Source organism: Mirounga angustirostris, unplaced genomic scaffold (genome assembly GCF_029215605.1).
Source record: "Mirounga angustirostris isolate CCGP_5_RB_7025 unplaced genomic scaffold, mMirAng1.0.hap1 SCAF_7, whole genome shotgun sequence".
Taxonomy (NCBI): domain Eukaryota; kingdom Metazoa; phylum Chordata; class Mammalia; order Carnivora; family Phocidae; genus Mirounga; species Mirounga angustirostris.
In genome coordinates, this window is record NW_026991715.1 from 146,729,522 (window position 1) to 146,751,651 (window position 22,130).

The window sequence follows — 22,130 nt, forward strand, 5'->3', positions numbered from 1 at the left end:
ATTGAGATTGTTCCATTCTTCTGTACATTTTGCCCAAGAAAATAACAACCTAAAGTCTTATTTTTTAAAAGGCATTAGGTATTATTCTTACACAACAAATGCAAGAGGGTTCTGTTTGTTTATTTTTTAATTCCATACCTAGCTGAAGTTCAGGAGTCCTTTTAATTACTTCTTCAGGCATGGAAATTCTTATGGAAAGTAATTTTAAATGTTCTCAACTTCCTACGATCTATTTTTGGAGGGGAATTTACATTTCTTGTTAATCTGCTCCAGACACGGTTACAATGCCCTCAAGGCTTGCCACTAAAGTGAACTAGCTGAGTTGTCAGACTCAGACCAAAGTTTGATGTCCTGAAGTTATCCACTAATGCGGAAGTTTGTTACCAGAAGATCATTTACTAACCACAAAGCCAACTGGAACCTTACCTTCATGCTCAGAAATCACTATATAACCACGAGCTGGGTTTTAGGAGAGAAAATAATTGTGGCTTCTATCAAGGAAAGAGCAGTGGACTTTGGATAGTTGGGAATTATTCTGCCTTTGGGACTAATTTTCAGAGCTGTTGATTAAAATTTAAGCCAGTAATTGATGCCATCCCATTTGGTTTCTTTTCTTGACTTGTGCTGGGGCTTAAGATCCTGGGAAATTCAAAGAGGAAACAATGGGGCTGAGACTCTGGAGAAATTGGAACACTTGTGCCAGGTTGGTGGGAATGTAAAATGGCGCAGCTGTTATGAAAAACAATAATTAAAAATGGAACGATCATATGATCCAGCAATTCTGCTTTTGGATATATACCTAAAAGAACTGAAAGTAGACTCTCCAAGAGCTATCTGTACACCCATGTTCACAGCAGCATTATTCACAGTGGCCAAGAGGTGGAAGTGGCCCAAGTGTCCACGGACAGATAAATATATAAACAAAATGTGCTCTCCACATACAATGAAATATTATTCAGCCTCAAAAAGGAAGAAAATTCTGACACATGCCATGATAGGGATGAGCCTGGAAGATATGCCAAGTGAAAAACTCGAAAGGCCTGACATCCAAGGGAAGCCATCTTAGATCTCTTCCTAAGTCAACATGACTATTTAGAAACTTTATGCAAACCAAAGCCTGATTTATGGCTAGCCATGCATGCATTGTACATCTGCTTTGTGAAGGACTAGCCTAAAGGAACCCATCTTGTCCTTGAGATATCCATCAATGCTCCTACTCCCTGCATTCCTTTACGATAAAACTTGTGATTCCTGCTTATACGTTAATCTGTAACTTTTGAGCATTTACAAGAGGTAAAAAGTATATACCTCTGTAAAAACTGTTCATTCTCCAGAGCACCTTCTTCCCCGGGAAGAGCGTGTTTCCTAGGCAACTGTCCTAACTTGGGCTCGAATAAAACTCTCTTTCATACTTTTAGAGATTCTAAAAGGTTTGTTCCTTTTACAAGAACACCGGTCCCAAAGGTTAAACACTGTATAATTCTACTCATCCACTGTACTTAGAGTGGTCGAATCCACAGAGACAGAAACTAGAATGATGGTTGCCAGAGACAAGGGTGGTGGGGATGGGGAGCTATTGTCTAATGGGGACAGAGTTTCAGTTTTGCAAGATGAAAAAAGTTCTGGAGGTGAATGCACAACAGCGTGAATTACTTACTGCCGCTGAACTGTACACTTAAAAGTGGCAAAAATGGTAACTTTTATGTTATTTACAGTTTAGCACAATTACAATTCATTTTAAAAAAGTAAATGAAACAAAAAAGATCCTAGGAAATTCAGATTCTGAAAACCCATGAAGGGCCATCATGCTTGTCAAGGTACATTAACGGAAACAAGCAATCCCAAAATGTAGGTGGCTTAGTGCAATACAAGTTTATTTCGCACTCATATTTCAGCCCATTGTGAGTTTGGTGAGGGCAGGTGGGTGGTGTATTTGCTTCATACAATTATTCAGGGAACCACACCCTGCCGTCCTGTGGCCCCAGCCTCCTCTAGCTCCTTGGAGTGCTATTCACTGGGGAGAAGAGGAGGAGGATGAAGATAGTGCTTGGGTAGTTTTTAGTGGGCCAGGCCTCAGAGTGGCACACATCAGTCCCAGCTACTTTCTCCTGGGGGGAACTTTGTCCCAGTGACACACATAATGCAAGGGACACTGGGAAATGTAGTTCAGCTGTGTGTCCATGAGGAAGAAGGGCCTTAGATATTTCTGAGAACTACAGGTCTCTGTTCCAGGTGAGTCCCACTAGAACAGCATATTTGATAAATGTCTTGAGAATAAGATCTGCAATATTCTTAGTCAGAATCCTGTAGGAAAGATATTTCTTATAGGAAGCAAAGAGATACTATGTCTATATGATTGGTCCCAAGTGCTTAGCATGATAATATATAGTCATACATGTAATTATTTCAATTCACATTTTGATCTGAAGATCCATAGCTTCGACAACAGACCTCTAAATCTTCTTCTGACATTCAGGCGAAGAGTGACTCTTATGGTGAGAGTCATTACTAAGATCAAGTTCAGAGATGGGATGGTATGGAAAGCTTATTGGCCCCACTGCTCAGATGGGAATAGAGAAACCCAGCCACTACGGGCTCCTTGTGAGGTTCTGGACGACTTCTGTCATCTAGATGTTCTAGTACTGAAGTGAGTGGGAGTAGGTGGAGGGGTTTGGGTAGGCTACTGAGTCCCAGTCACAGCTTCATGAGTCATAAGTTTGCTTTTGGCCTCTGGAATATTCTTCATCCTCAAACCTTCACCTGGGTACTTCAGAAAAACCTATAGGGGCATACCTCATTTTATTGCCCTTCACAGATACCCCGTTTTGTACAGATTGAAGGTTCGTCGTACCCTGCATCCCGCAAGTCTACCAACAGCGTTTGCTCACTTCATGTCTGCATGTAACATCTTAATGTTTCTTACAATATTTCTAAGGTTTTCATCATTATTGTATTTGTTATGGTGATCTTCGATCAGTGATTAGGAGTCGCTGAAAGCTCAAATATGGTTAGAGTTTTTTAGCAATAAAGTATTTTTTAATGGAGGTAGGTACCTTGTCTTTTCTAGACATGATGCCTTTGCGTATCTAATAGACTACAGTACCTGATCTACATGGAGCTGGGGCTGCACTCTCTCAAATGGAGTGAGCTACAAATATTGACATTGTACGTATATTCATAAAACTTTGGGTTTGGTTATAATCTTTAAAAAATGAGGACTTTAGGGGCACCTGGGTGGCTCAGTCGATTAAGTGTCTGACTCTTGATTTTGGCTCCGGTCATGATCTCCAGGGTCATGAGATCAAACCCTGCATTGGGCTCAGCGCTGGACGTGGAGCCTGCTTAAGATTGTCTCTCCCTCTCCCTCTTTACACCCTCCTCCTCCCCTCTCCTCTAAAATAATAATAATAATCATCATCATCATCATCATCATCATCATCATCAGGACTTTAAAATTTGTTACAGATTTCTCTATTAAATGTGCCTACATTAACTTGAAAAATCTTCATGATATGTGAATCACTTCCCAATTTATCTTGTTTGTCAGATCAGAATTTAGTATATTGGGTGATTTTTAAGTAACACACATGCTATTGAATTATTTCACATTTTTCTGCTGGAAATTCTTTCATTGCCGATTTCTGGTCTGGCTATCCTTCCCCAACCCAAGCTTTCCATACCAGCACTTATTTGAATAAACAGAAGTCTCTGCCCAGGTTTATCTTAATGAAATTCAGTCACTACATTAAGGATCAATTCAGTGATGCATTTATGAAACTGGAACATTGTCCCTCCCTCAGGCTGCCTGGTTGACCATCTTGAGAACACTAGTCTGATAGGGTCTGATGATGGATTTTGTTCAGTTTTTCTGTTTGGGATTTCTCTGCACCACAGCCTGACACAGCCTTTGATGCTTTTCATACTCTAAGTCTGTCAGAAGCACACAGAAGTCTTAATATTTTCTAAGTGTTCAAAACAATAGCCATTATAGGAATTGTTTCCAAGCTGATCTGCAAGCTGCACTCTCTACTGGACCTTTCCACAATGTCACTGATGAACAGATGTATTTTTATTTTAGTCACTTAATTATGCAGTCATTCAACAAAGATTACTGAGCATCTATATGTACCAAGCACCATCTAGATCCTGGGGATACATTGATGGACAAAAATTGTCTCTGTTCTAATGGAATTTTAGATGCTAGGAAGAGGAACAGATAAAAAAAATTAATATGTCCAGTAGTGATGAAGTGTTAGCAAAAAAAAAAAAAAATAGGGAGAGAGAGAGAGAGAGAGAGATGAAGCAGGGGAAGGAGGTGGGGAGTGATGCTGGTATGGGTGGAGGAATCAGGTAAGGCCTGAGGTGACACTTGATCTGAATTAGGACAGGGCACGGATCTCGTGGCTATGGAAGAGTGTTCCAAGCGTGCTGGACCTCAGGCTCCACAGAGGGTAACCTGGGCGCATCACAGGGCCCACCCTGGTATTTGCACCGGACCCAGCGAAACCCAGTGTGAAACCACAGGCATAAAGTCACGTACTCACCAGTGTAACAGATCAGGAGCTCCACAGAGGATCTAGACAAGCAGTAGAAACGCCAGTGTGCAGGGGCACCTGGGTGGCTCAGTTGGTTAAGCATCTGCCTTCAGCTCAGGTCATGATCCCAGGGTCCTGGGATCGAGTCCCGCATTGGGCTCCCTGCTCAGCGGGGAGCCTGCTTCTCCCTCTACCTGCTGCTCCCCCTGCTTGTGCTCTCTCTCCTTATCAAATAAATAAATAAATAAAATCTTTAAAATAAAAAAAAGTAAAAAGAGAAGAAGAAATGCCAGTGTGGATTCACTCACCCTACATGGCCAGTAGGGCAAGAGAAGGACATCACACACACACACGTGCAATTTTTATTTTGCTTTCTTTCATACCATTTTTTGCTCAGTGTTTTCGAGGGTGAACATGGATGCTGAATTAGCAGAAACCCAACTTCTTTAATTTGGAAAAAAAGTTTTCTTTGGTGAAGGCAGCCATAAAAGAGTTTAGCATGTATATAATAAGATTATAATTCTTAAGCTGTGTTAGAGCTGATTTTCTTTCTGTTATCTAACTTAGAAAATGCAAATTTTCCTATAGCTATACACTTTATTTGTATATCTTGGGTAAGAATTGGCTGTCTCTAAAACTCATTCTTGAAAATCACTAAATGTCTTTTATTGCTCTATTACTAATTTTATTTTTCATATAAAAATTTCCAGGACCAATTGCAGACTGTATAACTAATTCCATTTAGGCTGTAAACTGCTTATAATTAAGTTTGCTTTTTAATTGCATATTTATGTGTAGGCCATTATACCTGGTTCAAAATTCACATTTGGTAAGTATTCTCAGTTTTAGATAAGAAATAAATGCCTACTATTTTAAAAATGCAGCCTTTCCCCCCCAAATGAGGGATATTAGCTCTTCTATTGGTCATGAATCTAACTTTAATAAAATTTTCTTTTGCTCGGAGGTATTGACAAGAGTGGATGCAGTTTGCATATTTTTACCTCTTAAGTAACAAACGCAAAACAAATGTAAATGTGCCTCCACTTTTAATCCACCTTTCATAGGGCAGAACGATTCGCTGGAACATGCATGTGCATATCCATGTTTCATTAAAAATCATATTTGAGAGAGTGCTTGCCCTAGGACATGTTACTGCTGACTTCTGACAGAATTATAGGAAACTGAGAAAATAGAAACTGATAAAGTTACATTCCAGAGAGATGATAAAGAAGCCATTACCTAGGAGTATTTTGGGAAGATAAGAGGTAGCTAGAGTCACCCTGAGACTGAGGTCATAAAATTTGAGTCAGCAAATTTCTGCACAGATCCTTTGCAAATACTTCCGACTCCTGCTATTATATTCTCCATATAATATTTGCCATATTGGGCCAAAAAACAGTGGCAGATAATTTGTTTCAAGTGCAATTATGAATGGTTCCTTGAGTAGATAAATGAACTTTCTTAACATCCTGCTGCTTGCGCACTTCGCTAATGATGCGTATGAATAAACGCGTAGCGTAGTGGGTGCCCGGTAGGTATGTTGTTCAGTGGACAAATAAACGAGGGCAATGCCAAAGGTCTGGGGGTGCCAAGATACTTGATACATCTGCGAAATGAAGTGGTGGGACTCGAAGACTGCTTTGCATTGTAAAAGTGCTCCTACTCTGTAGCTTCGGTCAGGTGCATTGGCGAAGATGAGCCTCAGAATGAAGGGAGTGTGCCTAGCTCTCTCGCAACAGCTGGGAATTGGGGACCTTACATCAAACACTGTCAGAACACCAGGCGGAGGAGTTTTACGTCACTCAGGAGTGAGCTGGCGGGGAGGGGGCTTCCCGGAGGAGAAAAGCTGAAGAGATCCTTCAGGGATGCCTTGGTGCGGGTGCTAATCCCTCGCTCCGCATGAGCTCGTGGGCCTTGCCGGGGCTGAACTTGGCTTGAGATCCAAAGGCGTGCCAGATGTCCCGGGGCATAGATTGTTAGTCTAGATTCTTCCTAAATGGTGATACCAGTCCCGAACAGAAAAGGGCACGGGTGCTGTAAGAAATTGAGGTTTCCATTTTGGCAGGACCCTGCCTTGCAAACAATGGGTCATTCCTTGCTGCTGACCAACCGCCCCCTGCCCCCCGGCCATATATTAGCGAGTGTGGAGCCAGTGGAAACCTAGCTGAGGTAAGTGCTTCTGCTTGAGGTAACCACCCCTTATCCCACAAGGCTCAGAGCATTGGGAGCTTTATCTCACCTTAGAGAGGGTATGATTCTGGCTCCTTCTGTCAAACTTCAGTCCAACCAAAATAATGCAAGAACAATGCAGATCAACCCTTTTGTAGATCCGACAGATTGTTAGGGAGGGGAAACAAGGCATGAAAATGGTTTTCATAAATAAATTTTTAAAGTGGTTGGAAGCTGTCTGTACCCAGCAATCTGGGTCAACAGGAGAAATTTGGGCTGTACTAATTATCAGTACATATAATTAAGATCATGTTTTTCTCGGCTGAGTTGGATAGTTCCCTCTCCTTCCCCCCCACTCCACACCGCCATGTTGCCACTGAAATATTGACTTTCTCTGTTTTAGATCAAAGCATGATGCACTGTGAATATATCTGATAACTATTACTTTTGGGATATATTTGCTCTCATCTTGTTTTTATAGCAAAAATTGCTTATTTCATGATTATGTGAATTTTGAGGAGGAAATAAGTTTTTAAATCACTGTGTTAAGTCACAACCAGAAAAAAAGAGAGTCCATTGAAACCAGGAAAGACCCTACTCCTGATTGCTTAATTGTTAACAGTATCCAAATCTCTGCTGCCGTAGGATCTGTGATTATCTAAATTGTGCTTCATACCAGGCAGAAAGAATAGATTTTTAAAATTGGTATTATCTATTTGATTGCAGCAAGACCAGATTCAGATTAGTGGATAATTGAGGAAGGATAAATTTCATAAAATGAAACTTCCATATTATCACTTAATATGTATGGAGGGAGCCTTAAGTGTACAAAGGTAAGTATTAATGACGACAGAAAACTGGAATTTAAGGTTTCCCTATGTTTCCCTTTCTACATATATTATGGTTGCAATTTAAAATATGTTGGAGTAAAAAAAAATGTTGGACCAATTTCACTCTATACAAATACCTGCAAAGCCTTGGGTACCATTGTCAGACAGTCTTTCCTTTTCTCACATTTTGAGGAAGGACTGCAGATTCCTGTGTGTGTCCTTTGCAATAAACAACAGTGGGATACAGATATACGGATGTGGGGTTTGCCCAGCTTTCCCCAAAAGCATTGTCATTAGACATGTCTTGGGAGGACCTATAAGACACCATTGTCCCATCAATTGACTGCATTTTATCGTGCTCCCACGGAGGCTGCGCTGGTCACACCCAGGTGCAGCAAATCCAGAGTTTTCCTTCTTCTAGAATACCCAACATTTGAATTCCCTGGAACAAGGCACAGGGCGTTATACATCCTTTCTGAAATTCTATTCTCTCTTCTCTCATCCAATAAAGAGCCAGCACAAATAATCACTAATATCCTTTGCAGATATGACATGATGTGGTTTGGTATTAAATTTACTGTATTAAATTTAAAAAGCCAAGTTCATGTTTTTTTCACACCCTCTGAATTAGTGAGATTCACTTTTTTTTTTAAAGATTTTATTTATTTACTTGACAGAGAGAGACACAATGAAAGAGGGAACAGAAGCAGGAGGAGTGGGAGAGGGAGAAGCAGGCTTCCCACAGAGCAGGGAGCCCGATGCGGGGCTCGATCCCAGGACCCTGGGATCACAACCTGAGCCAAAGGCAGACGCTTAATGACTGAGTCACCCAGGCGCCCCAAGATTCACTTTATTTCCTGGCCACAGACCTTATTCTTCATCCTATTAATTTGTCCCACAAATGTCCACAAAAGGATATTAGTTGATGGTGGGTAAATGGAATTATATTTTCTGCTGTAAGAAAGACATTATGAAGTTTATGTAATACTCAATTTTGAATAACAACATCTTTCTAAAGATGAGAAGCTTTATTCATTGTTTTCGTTGCTGCTCATTCAACAATGCTTATAGAGCATCCCCATATATAAATCCATACATAAATATCTGTTTCTGGATGCAGGGAATGGGGCCAATGTCCCTAAACCACGTGAAGTGAGAGACCATGAAGCCTGATCCCAGCTGCTGGGGAAACAAAGCAAGGAAAAATAATGTGGGTCCTCTAGGAATTGATAAAATTAAGTCTGGAGAAAGTTGGCTCAAGGAAGAGAGAGAAACCAGGTGCTGGACAGCCTTTTTTCAGGAAAACCTGGAATGCTCAGTCTTAGCAAGAGATCTGGCTCCTAAGATGAGAGAGAGTACCATTCAAGATTGGACCAGGGCAGAAATGACGCTATGAGTTTCTTTCTCCCCCTCCTCCTCCTCCTTCTTCTTCTTTTTTAATATTTTACTTATTCATTTGAGAGAGAGAGAAAGAGAGAGAGCAAGAGCACACAAGCAGGAGGAGGGATAGAGGGAGAGGGAGAAGCAGACTCTCTGCTGAGCAAGGAGCCCGACATGGGGCTCGATCCCAGGACTCCAGGATCATTACTTGAGCCTAAGGCAGATGCGTAACCAACTAAGCCACCCAGGTACCCCTGACACTATGGGTTTCAAGACCACATATGCACCTTCTTCATTCATGTCTCCAATCCAACAGTTACAACCAGCATATATGTAGATCAGCATAGGTATTGTGTGGTCCAGTAGATCCAAAGATTAATAGATCTACTGGATCACACATCCTCTGGGCAGAGGATAGCCAGTCAGCAGACCAGGGGTATTCTGTGAAGTTTGGAATGAATGAAACTTCTAATGCCCATATGGTAGCCTTATGCTTTGTAAATCCTTCTTATAGCACAATAAAAATCTGAGCTGTCAGACTGAGTATGTGAGGGGAAATGAATAATTAAATGTATAAGAGAGACCCCAGAAAAGTAATCTGTATTTTTTCTAAAAAGTTCTTCTACAGACATGTTTGAGAAAACTATGAGTTCAGTGAATGCAACAGTCAGCTCTAATTTAGAGATCATAGGTTCGTGCTCTAGGTATATTGTTAAATGCCTGGCTTTGAGCAAATCACTTCTCTGACTCCAGTTGCTAAATGTGAAACATGGAAAGCACATCTCTGCCTTTCTAGATAACCTGCAGCTGTTATATTCTAATACACCCAAAGTGACAAAAACCCACTTCAAGCTCACTTTAGCAAAAGCTGGGAATGTATGAGTTCATTTAAATGTCAAGGCCAACAGGAAATGAAAGCTGGCTCTGAGCCCTGGCCTCGCTGTCTCTTCTCTGAGCACTGCAGCTCTCTGTGCAGAGTCCATTCTGAGGCCGGTTCAGGTCTGCCTCTCATGGTGCCAGGTGGCCGCCAGCAGAACCCGACAAACATCCTATCTTGGACAGAGGGAGACCGTTTGCCCAGCCTACTCCAGCAAAAGTTCTCGGATTACTTCTGACTTGCCAAATTTGGACCTCATGCTCATTCCTGAATGGATCGCCCCTGCTCGGGTGAGTGGAAATGTTAGTCATCACACCTGGGTCGTGTGCTTATTTCTGGATTTAGAGATGGGGAATCCCAAATAAGACACAGAAACAAAGATGGAGGAGAGGTGGTTCCTCCAAAGAAAGTCAGGGTAAAGGCGGGGGGTAATGAATGCTGAGCAGGCAAAATATAGCAGTTGTCCAACCTTTACATTAAACCATGGATGGGAATCTTCACTATCATTGTGAGTGTTAACACGGAAGGCCGTGGGTACTGAATGGTTAAGGACACACACAGGATTTGAAGTCAGATTGTGGTCCACATCTTGGAAATGCTACTTTTTACTTGCATGACTGAGGGCAATTTCCAATCCTCTGTGCACCTCAACTTCATAATCTCTAATGTGGAGATAATATCGATTTCATACAGTTGTCAAGAGGGCAAACAGAGACTAGGTCTGTCTGTTGTTTATCACTTTAAGTGCTAAATACATGGCAAAGATTCTGCCCCTTCCCCAAAACCCCTGGCCTCAGATTCTTTCACTGTGAATTCTTTCATTCCCCAAGAAACAGATCATTCCCATGCTATTTAAATTGCTCTGGTGCATAGAAAAATAAGAAAAGCTGAACAATTTCTTGATAAATCCAGCATAACATGTATAATCAAATTTATCAAATAGAGCACCAGAAAAATCTACAGACCAATTTGCCTTATAAATAAAGAAGTAAAATTTCTAAATGAAATAGCAAATAGAATCGGCCACATATAAAGAGATTAGGGTACCATGACTGGTAGGGTTGACTTCAGGGAAGCAAGCGTTAACTCATGGATTCTGCTTTCATCAGGTTTCCTTCCACAAAGAGATGGCATCAGATGGGACAGGCAGGGTGACATGAATGCACAAAATATTCTGTTTCTTATTTATGGTTCTCAGACACTCCTTTTGGCAATCTCTTTCCTACATAATCTTATCCAGTCTCATGACTTTAAATATCATCTATATGCAAGTACATTCCAAATGTGCATTTCCAGCCTTTGTGGTTCCCCAAATTCCGAATTTCTCACTCACTGCTTAGTAATACCTCAACCTGAAATAGGCATCTCAGACAGAACATGTCCACACTGGAGCTCTTGATTCGAACCTTCCTCCAGCCTCTTCCTTCTTGAAACATGGCGCCGTCACTCACCAGTGGATCATGCTGATGACCTAAGAGTAATTCTTATTTCTCTCTTTCTCCATCAAAGCCATCTGAAATCTCTGTTGGTTCTACCTTAAAAATATATTACAAATCCAGACACTTCTTTCCACCCTGTACCACCAATCCAATTTAAACCAACAATATCCTTTGCCTGGTCTACTGAAATAGCCTTCAGATTGGTTTTCCTGCGTCCGCTCTTGCCCTTTGCTGACCCCCAAGTCTGTCATCCAAAGTAAATGTTGTTTTTGGATTAACAACAGCCATAGTAAATGTTTTAGTCATAGATCTGATTATGACAAATCCCCCACCAACACACACACACACACACGCACACAAACCTTAGGATGGTTTTCTGTCACATGAAGGATGCAGTCTTGTTCTTACTGTGACCCAAAGCTCTCCATGATCTGGTCATTCCTGGCCCCCCATTCTCCTCTCCTTGGGTTCTTCACCTTGCTCATGCTGCTCCAGCAACTGCAAAGTTTGGTCCTTTGTTTTTCTGGAACACTTCAAGCTCTTTTTTTGACTCAAGAAGGCATTGCCATCTCCTGCCCTCTCCACTTGGAATGTTCATCCCCTGGATATCAAGACATGATTCCTCATTCAGTTCGCTTTTCAATTATCACCTTTCCTTGGGAGAAGTCTGCCTTCCCTGACCATGCTCTCTAAGATAGCATCCCTCTCTATGTTACCTGGAAGTATTTATTTCTCTACTTGTTTAATTCTCATCTTCCCCACCAAATTGCCAAAATGTAATTTCCAAGATGACAGAGACTCCATCTGGCTCGTTCATTACTATGTCCCCCATGCTTGAATAGTGCCTAGTCCGTAATACATACAGTAAATATGTGTTGACATATGGACAAAAGGAGGAAGGGAGAAGGAGAAAGAGAGAAAGGTAGGGAGACAACAGGTGAAGAAGAAGGGAGGGAAGGATTTGAAGTTCCATAGCTCACTTTCGAGCTGAAGACAAAATCATGAGGACTAGAGATTATTTGTGGGAATCATGGGCAGCCTCTCTGGCTAGCCTTTCCACATTGTCACTAACAAGGGATTCTTGTTTATAAAGTACATTGAGTTCTTTACGTGTAGGACTTGAATTCAATGTATTACCACATTGCGTCCTGATTCTACTTGCTGCCATGTACATAAATTTCAGCATATTGAGAAGAGTAAAGAAAAGCCTAGAAATACATTACCAGGACTCACAGAGAAAGAGAAGGGACAAGTAAATGGGAGTGACCTGAATAGCAAAGACAAAAATTGTAGTCCGAAAGATCAGCTGCAAATTCAAGTGGAGAGAAACAAATGAACGGATTTAAAGAATGATTAGTCTGAAAGAGTCTGGAGCTTTTTCAAACCAAAAGGCTGTCAATTTGAGATGTGATAAATTCCGCATACGCTTCCCCGGGCCTGAGCTCTGTTTCAGGGAAGATTCTGCAAGGGTGTCTGCACTGGTCTGCTCAGGGTCTATCTCTCTCTTATTCGAACGATCTTATTAAATATGCAATAATATTAATACATGCACATGATCCTTAAAGCAGGAATTGTTCCCTCGATAACCAAGTGGGAAGAGCCACTTGGGAAAGGTATTAAAACTATCACTCACTTTCATGATGGCTCTAATCTCAAAGTAAATGTCCGGGTGCCACTGGAAAGCAGAAAGATGATCATTGCAGCCTTCTACCTGGTGAAAAGCTCGCCACTGTCAATCTAAGTGCCTGTGAAAACCTTGCACTTGCTTTTGAGGCACTGAATGATTTGAATATAAATAAGCAACTCCTTCCGCCTGTCAGTTACCTCGAGAATATTTAGTGTTGTCTCCTTTAATGATTGCTCATTACAGATGAGTGCGAGTGAGCGGATTTAATCAGGGTAATACGGGGTAATCATCATGTGAATTTCTCCACCTCGGGACTGGCTCCATCTGTTCCAAGACATTTGTCCGTGTCAAACTGTCACCATTCCGAGCCGATGACTGACAGGTGAGGCCAGACATGTACGTTTTTCATCTCAGACCCAGAAATTCTCTGACGTGTCCTTCTCACCGAAACAAACTGCTCAAAAGACGCAAAGGGGTTCTGGATTTAGGACCTTTTTCTCTTTCGTTGGTCTGTTGGATGGCTCATTAAAATACTTGGCTCACTCAGGCTTAGCACAAGAGCCTGGCCGAGGCTGTGGGTTATCTTGATTGGGTGGTGGAATCTAGGGGGAAGGCCAGGGAACACCACCTCGCAGGGCTCACACCACCAGCGACACACAGCCGCCCCCGCCACGCCCCCGTCGGGGGTTGAATGGGGCATCGACTTAGCAACCACACATGCTGCTCTCCTAGGAACAGACGTCGTATTCTGCCTTCCTCCCGTGTCAGAAGGGCGGCGTGGTGGCCCTTGTCGGCAGCCTTTGTGTGTACTCACTGAAGAGGCTGATGATGGAAATTATTTCGTGAAAAAAAAAATGTCGCTTAAGCCTCATGAATTTTTATTTTTTCCTCCCTGGGATTTCTGCATCAGAAGACCTACGTGAACGAAAGTTCTCTGTGAAGGAGTGCCTCTCCTCCCCAAGCTAGTTGTAACAAACACTATAATAGAGTATTTGAGAACCACATATCCCCTCAAGTTGCTTGAACCCAAAAGACAAGCAGCAGTTAATAAACACAAGTGGACAGAGTTATTTCCTTTCAGTCTTTGGTGTGCCATGCATTCTCTCTGCCCTTTTGCTGTCAATGCTGGAAGACTGGACTGCGGTTTTAGACCCAGAATCACATCTTGTCCACTTTCAGCCTTGTGTCACCATGACTTTTCTGCAAGAGCGAAGGGCCCAGGCCATGCTGAAGGGCTCAGTACGTCAACGTCGTGACAGTACTGAGGCAACAGGCAAGAGCTAGACGGCGAGCCTGGGGTCTGATGTCTCCAGGAACAGACAGAAAACAAAAATTCCCTTTCAAGGTGACTTTGGAACATTTACTTCTCTTTTCCTTTGCTGTGAAAAGCTTTATGTAACCGGCTTTGGCTCTACTTCACAGAAGCACCATATGCCAAACACTAAAGGAATGAATGGGGCCGGGGATGAGGAGGAAACCCAGAGAGGCCCTCACAGAGCAGAGCGTCCCAGGCCCCCAGGTGATGGGTGCAAGTGCGGGGCTGATGGAGAACCAGGGAAGGAGTCGCTGCTGCTCTCGCGAGAGTTCCTGGCTTCATCATTCCCTAGGTGGAGGCCCTTCTGTTTTGCTTTTCCAGCCTGCAGAATGTAAAACCCCAAAGCACTTTTTAAGTACTTTTTTCTTTCCACCTGAGGGAGAGGAACAAGATTGACCCTGATTGTCATGCTCGAATCTGGATTTTTTTGATAGAATCCACTCACGAACTGCCTCCCTCGGTATCTCTTTCATGATGGTCCTGCTCGTCCCCTTCATCTCATTGAAGGTGAGACAAGAACAAAGTAGAGTCCCACACTGCACAGACATTACATATTCGGGGAAGAATGATAGAGTAACGTAGAGATTTATTCTCACCGCTAATGTTTTCATATGGTTTCTTCCCCAGTTTTCTAATAGGAAGATTCATTCTAAGTATCCTTTAAGGCACCTTTGGACAAAGTAAAATGTTTCCATAAGGACATGCCTCACTGCGGGGGGAGGGGCGTTCTGCAGGGAACAGTATGGTCACATGCTAAGCTGGAAAAGCTTCAATTCCCCCCGATGTGTAATAAATTGTTCCCCACTTTGCGGGCGCCTGGGTGGCTCAGTTAGCTAAGCGACTGCTTTCGGCTCAGGTCATGATCCTGGAGTCCCTGGATCGAGTCCCGCATCGGGCTCCCTGCTTGGCAGGGAGCCTGCTTCTCCCTCTGACCCTCCCCCCTCTCATGTGCTCTCTCTCTCTCATTCTCTCTGTCTCAAATAAATAAATAAAATCTTTAAAAAAAAAAAAATTGTTCCCCACTTTGCGCTCTGGTAGTGAATCGTCCAAAAACCTAACGTGGTTTTATGTCACTCTGTACATGTGGCTGGCCCTTAGTCTCTGAGCATCTTGAGGACAAAAACCACGTTCCATTCACCTTTATCCTTCCAACAGCTGGGATAATGGTGTTCGACCAGAGATAGTTTTGCCACTCAGGGAGCATTTGGCAATGTCTGGGAGCACTGTTGGCTGGCGCAGCAGAAGAGTGGGGTGTGCTACCGACATCTAGTGGGTCGAGGCCAGGGATGATGGACATCTCACAGCACACAGGACATCCCCCCTCCCCCAAAGAATTATCCAACCCCAAATGGCAACAGTGTGGAGACTGAGAAAACCTGGTTTAGTTTAACACCTGGCACAGCATACATGTTAATAGATTCCAATTTAAGTTTTCCAAAAATAGTCTGTTAGACAAGTATAACAACAAAGTGAATCAGGTACTCTTTTTTTTTTTTTTACTTTTCCCCTGGAACAACCAGCTCATGTCATAAAAATCTCATAGTATTGAGAAAACAACAGGAAAAAGCTTTCAAAGCCTGTATCATCCCACATATGGTTACAGGTATGAATGGTGCTAAGTGATTCTCTCAGCGGCTTTGGCTTCCTTTAGGCTTTGGACCGATTGTATCCATGTATATGCAAGCTTAATTCCTTTGTCTCTATCTTTTGTGACCCTCTCTGTTTATCAGATATATTTTATTACATAACTGCTTTAAAACTTTCGGTGGTCTTGAATCGCTGAATTATTGCATATTGGATAACTACTACTCAGCAGTCCTATGTTGCTGACCATTCTATGCAGTCACAGCAGAAGTGATCATTTCAAAGACATGTCTTTTTAAAGAATGCCTCACTGACATTAAGTAGAATTACACCTACAGGCAGCACTCAATCTCCATGGTGGGGATGAAGGTTTGAGGAGCGTCCACTGATTATGTAGTGAAGGAGCCCTTCTCCCAGCCCTGAAGGTGTCTGGTTCCACCATTTGCTTGTGATGACGTTGGAAGCTAAGTAGACCTGGAAAATGCAAAAGCTGTCACCAAGAAGCAAATCGTTGCTGGGGTATCTCTTTCTTATTTGACTGCCTTGGAACCAAACTGGAGAAAACGGTGATATAAACAAATGTACACCACCTTCCTCTTTCACTGCTTTTGTCGTCAGAGGCACGGTCCCCAAAGGGCTTCTAGTCTAGCTGAAGAAAAACAGAAAGCTCGAATACTCTAAACTGTCCAAAAATCTATAAATACATCAATTTTTAAAGTAACTGATTTTTTTTCTTCCCAAAATGCTAGAGTTTTACCTTATTATCCATTTTCTTTTTGCAGTGTTACAATTTCTCATCGGGGTTTTAGCAAACGGCATCATTGTGGTTGTGAATGGCACTGAGTTGACCAAGCAGAGAAAGATGATTCCATTGGCTCTCCTTCTTTCCTGCCTGGGGATTTCCAGGATTTGTCTGCAGTCAGTCATCTACATTAATCGGGCTAATGTCTCTTTGATTGAAGTCCCTCTACTTGTTGAGAATTTTGTAATTTTCATGTTTGTAAATGAATTGGGACTTTGGTTTGCCTCGTGGCTCTGTGTTTTCTACTGCGCCAGGATTGCCCCCGTAGCTCACCCACTCTTCTTCTGGTTGAAGATGAGGATATCGAAGTTGGTGCCATGGCTGATCCTCAGGTCCCTGCTGTATGCATCCATCCCCTCTATTTTCTACAACAAATATACATGGGTTCTTTCCCAACAACTCTTGTTGGGCTTTTTCTCCTCCAACGCAACAACTCAAATCAAAGAAACATCTGCTTTACAGATCGTCTTTCTTGTGAGGTTATTATCGCCGTTATTTATCTTCCTTGCTTCTGCCCTGCTCTTGATGTTTTCCCTGGGGAGACACACCTGGCAGATGAGAAACGCGGCGATGGGCATCAGGGTCCCTAGCACAGCTGTCCATGTGAGGTCGCTTCTGTCTGTCTGTCCTTCCTGGTCCTCTGCCTCTCCCACTGCATGACAGCTGCTTTGCTCTCTTCACAGATTTTTAAGCTCAGGAGCCTCATGTTTCTGTTCTGTATCTGGGCGTTTGGGTCATATCCCTCTGGACACTCTATGATCTTAATTTTAGGAAATCCTTAACTGAAGCAGAATGCAAGGAAGCTCCTCCTCCATGGGAAGTGCTGCCAGTGAAAGAGAACTTTGAACTGTTGGAAGAACCCACGGTTCCAGGCGTTAACACTACCCGCCACCCCTCCGTCGGTCAAACAAAGCTGTCTGCGCATAAATACATGAAATGTCATCTAAAGACCGCTTGTCCAACCTGAGGTATTTTTATGGATTTGATCTTTTTTCAAAGGGTTAAATTGATTTGCAGAGCACAACACACAGGGGTGGATTCCATCAATGTCATTATCCCGGTTGTGATATTATACCATCGGCTTGCAAGACGTTTCCTCACTGGGAAAGACTGGGTAAATGGTACAGGGATCTATCTGTATTATTTCTCACAAGTGCATGTGAATCAACAATGATCTCAAAACAAAAAGTTTAAAGAAAAAGAAGATGTTTGAAGTCATGATGTCCAAAGGATGCATGAATCCCATGGGATCCCTGGGTGTCTGACACCTCATCTTAGACGATCTATCCTGACAGGACTGCTGCTCCTTTCTTGTCTATTTGCAGATTATTTTTGCTCTGTTTGTTAGAGTCACGGACAATGGAACCATTCTTCCTCATCAGATCTGAGAGGAAGCTGAGGACAAGCCGGCTTTCTCTATCTGTGTAAGCTTGCTCACTGACTCCACACAGCTGAGATGCTAGATGCCATGTTGACATGTCCCATCAACTGCTAAAAAAAAAAAAAAAAAAAAAAAAAGGCAGATGGAAGAGGAATCCAGGGCTGGATTTTCCATTTCCCCTAATTGGGCACACAGTCCAGAAAATAGCTTGCAAAGATGTTTCATTTTGCATTTGTGTGCTGGGCTTTGGGACCTTTTCAACTGATGGTAACAAACTAGAACTCCTACCACATTGCCTGTCTTCCCAACGAAGCAACATCAGTAGGTGGGTGGGCTGGGGGTGTCTCCATCTGTTTCAAGTCACAGATGCATTTTCTATTTGAGTGATGATTTTAGATGCTAAGATATATATGTATTTCTAAAACAGCTTCAGAACCCTTTTGCTTCCAGTGAAGTGAAAGATGTTCCTCAGTTTGGCTAGAGCTTGCAGTTCACGTGTGATGATGGAAAACCTGTTTAGGTTTGGGTTTGCCAATTGCCAGGGATGTAGATTCCAATGGTGGTTTACTAGCCCAACACACACAGGCTTGGTTGCACCAAACTAACAGAGGTCTTTGCTTCAGAAGATGCAGGAAAGCATTTATCTTCGTGGGTGTGGGAACTGAGATCTGAGGCTATTCTTCCTCTTTCCATGCATCCTATCCTTCATTCACCAAGGAGCAAACTAACAGCCTCCATCTTCCTGCTATCTCATTTTCCTTCGTCCCAGTAGGTGGAGAGTTTTATAACTAACTGTGCGCACAGGCAGCCAGCTCTGGGAACAGTGGTTGTGTGCTGCAGGTGATCATTGTTCCTGCTTTGAAAAGGGACAGTGAAGAGTTACTTTTATTTTCTCAAGTTCAGATGCCGGCTCTTTGAATCCTGGTGTGTATACCAGCAGGTGGATAGAGAGAGAGTGGGAGAGCGATTTCAGACATTCAAGAAGAAACTCGTAAATATACAACTTGTGTGTTTTTTTTCTCAGATACCAAATTCCGATTCCATTTCATGCAAATTCTGCTTCAATAATGTTAGCTAATGAGATGAATATTAAGCTACGACTGTTGGTATACCTAAGCGTTAGCAAGGAGTTCTAAAGAAGAGAAGGCAGGCTAGAGAAAACTATTCTGGAAACATTTTCACAGTCTACTTTCCTCGAGATAGTTCTTCCAGAAATGTTGCCTAGCTATCACATTGATGGATATTGTGTAGGACCCTGATTACTCCATTGGAAAAGCGAAACAGACCCAGCCTTTGGTCTCTCTCTAGCCGCCCTTGTCTGGATTCTTCAGCCTGGATGGATTGCTTTTGTCTTGCCCATCTAGCCTGGAGTAGCATGGACTTAACCTCTGTGGTGATGTAGATTCTTCCTCTACCCTAGCCCGCATCTGTAGGGATGGACTGGCCATTGTGGCCCCTGGGAGCCTTGGCTGGCTTGGCCGGGGGTCACATGCCCACGGGTCAGGCCAGAAAGCTGCTAACCACAAGGCACGGTGCTGTGCACTCTTTATCCCCTGCCTGTGGTCCCCCATTTGGAGGAGATCTGGCATCCTTGTTCAGTCAAGGACGAAGGAGGATGGGCCACCAGGCAGGCTCTTACTGAGAAGGGAGCCAGGACAGTACCCCATTCCATTTCAGATAGGGTTTCGGTAAATGGCCCCAAACCAGAATGCAAGACTTGCTGCATCATGTCCCACTGCCCTTTCTGACATTGACTCCTTTAGCACCCATGCTACGGGGATTCTTCGTGGCTTCCAGTGACTAAACATGGTGGCCGACTGAAAAGGCTAAATCTAGGTGCTTCTATTAATACATTTTTTTAAAGTATAAATGCTATAGCAATTTGAATATTCAAAAAATAAACACAACGGTTTTAAAAGTCTCACAAATTGCAAATGCCTTTTAAACCCTCGGTCACTCATTCAAATATAATAACTGCTTGAAGGTAGAATAATCTGGACCTGGAAGTGCTGGGGGCACATTAACATTTAATATCTACCGGTCTTCAGGCTGATGACCACCCGTTCCAGAAAGATCTTATGGGCTGTCATATGCTGAAGTATAGTTGTACTCGCCAGACTATGAATATTCCCATCCTAGGCTTGGGAAATATGGTTGCCATAACTTTTGTCCATAGAGACCTACATCTCTTTGGGTAACAAGGGGGACAGGTAGTCAAAAATATCCAAGAGAGAAAGAAACTGGGCAGATCATCCAAATCGACTCTGGCAATCAACAGGCCAATAGTTGTTACAAAGAGATGGCACCCATTACTGGAGAAAGCTCCAAACGACAGGGGCAGGGAGCCCCCACATGTTTGAAAAAGTGTCTTGCTAGCATATGAGTTTGGAAATCAGAGTAGAGATGGTGTCAACACAAACTTAGTATCAATGGTCTATTCTCATTTTAAAAAGTATTATTTTGCCACCCGGTAATTGCAGACTGTCTTCTGAAAACTTAATGCCAGGGGAATGGGTAGGTACTGGGGAAATCTGTCTCAACGAGCTGAAAATATTAAGCTTTGGGGGAGGGTCCACATAAATTCAGAGCGCTGGTGGACACTTGCTTCACTACCTTTCTATATCAAGCCAACATCTCCCTCCCTTTCCTTGATACACTCATGTACCTGAGCTATCACTCCGTACCTTCACAGGATTAAATACTGGTTGTGTTTAAGATGTGATGTGGACATTTGGCTTCATATCTGTGACATCTGGATCTACTTCATCATTTTGGCTGGGGGTCAGGAGTTGGTGATTTTATCCTATAATCTAAAACATATTCAAATCAATGAAGTGTGGGTTTCCTCTTTTTTTGGCGTTTTATTAGTTTCTCTTTTAAACAGTTCTCCATCAACCAAGATCATCAACATAACATAATATTAAATAAAATATCCACTTAAATGTCTGAAAATATGGCCATTTTTTAAATGATGACCGAGAATTCATTTTGTGTAAACCTCAACATTCTTGAGAAAAGAAATACATTGTGACTCTCTATTTTTGAGGCTGGAATGCACATTCCTAAGTGAAATCTTCAGCTTCTTATAACTAAACTTTCTTCTCAGAGATTTGTGTGAGTAATGCATGTAAGTACCTGCTGATATATAGCTGGGTAGAATTTGAATTGGAGAATTTCTGAGGTCCTGTAGCTAAACTGGGCTCAGCACTTGGTAGGCATGCTCTGGAGGTCCTAAATTCTAGAACCACCGGGGAAACCAGATTCTTTTGAAACTAAGCAGGTGGAAAAGGATTTGGAAAATAAATAAGTGGCTAATAGTGGGATAGGATATTACTTTACTAAATATATGGATTGCCCTCTGGCAGTAAACCCACTCATTTAGAAAGCAGATGACTTGTGATTGTAAATTAATTTTTTACTCCACTTAGAACCTAGGCAGTTTGCTTCCAGAGGACATTGACCAGATATGGCCAGGAAGCTCAGTTTCATGATAGATATTCTCCAGCACATTCACCGCTGCTTGTCTGCTCTAATGCTCAGAATTCTTGAAATAGGGACTTGCGCCTTTGATCATGGAGGCATGATGTTCTTAATGGCACTGGTTGATGATAGATCCGGAAAACAGGCTCTATGGAAGGAGAGAGGAAACCTTGAGCATAATATTTAGATTCGGAAACCTAAGTGGATTTGTATAATACTGTATAAAGAGAGGTAATTCGTCCATACACAAGCCAAACCACTGCGTTTCAAGGCTGATATCCTGGTTTTCCCTGTTCTTGCTAAAACCGCACCTGCTATTTTGGTCATTTAAGCAACTTCTGTGCAATGCAGTAAGCATAGTAATGAACTGATCCTCTCTTCCTTGATCTGTGAAATGGGGATTAAAAGGATGGATACCACACACTTAACAAAGTTCCAGGTACATAACTGTGAGCTCTAACGATGTAACTCCCAAGTCACGGGGACTGCGGTCCGTACTTGCACAAAGAATATGCAACAGCACCTGAGAGAAGAGGAGAGCACCCTGGGAAGGAGCATGTTGAACAACAGAGGGTCACAACTGAAGCTTGATGTGGAATCTAGATCCACCATCAATGAGCTGGGTGGTTTTAAAAACCTGCACATCATGCTTCCCCATCTTTGAAGTGGGGGTGTGAATAATTCCAAGGTTTCCGAGAGGAATCGACGAGC

At 42.6% G+C, this 22,130-nt stretch overlaps 1 protein-coding gene and 1 long non-coding RNA gene across 2 annotated transcripts in view; both read left to right on the forward strand.

Annotated features, from left to right (window-relative positions):
• LOC123834449 (uncharacterized) overlaps nt 1–22,130 on the forward strand; it is a 193,823-nt gene that overhangs the window by 154,607 nt on the left and 17,086 nt on the right. The gene's annotated exons all lie outside the window — the stretch shown is intronic.
• TAS2R1 (taste 2 receptor member 1) lies at nt 16,499–17,391 on the forward strand. The gene is given in 2 exon segments (XM_045863599.2): nt 16,499–17,177; nt 17,180–17,391. Coding segments are annotated over 2 exon segments (891 nt in total).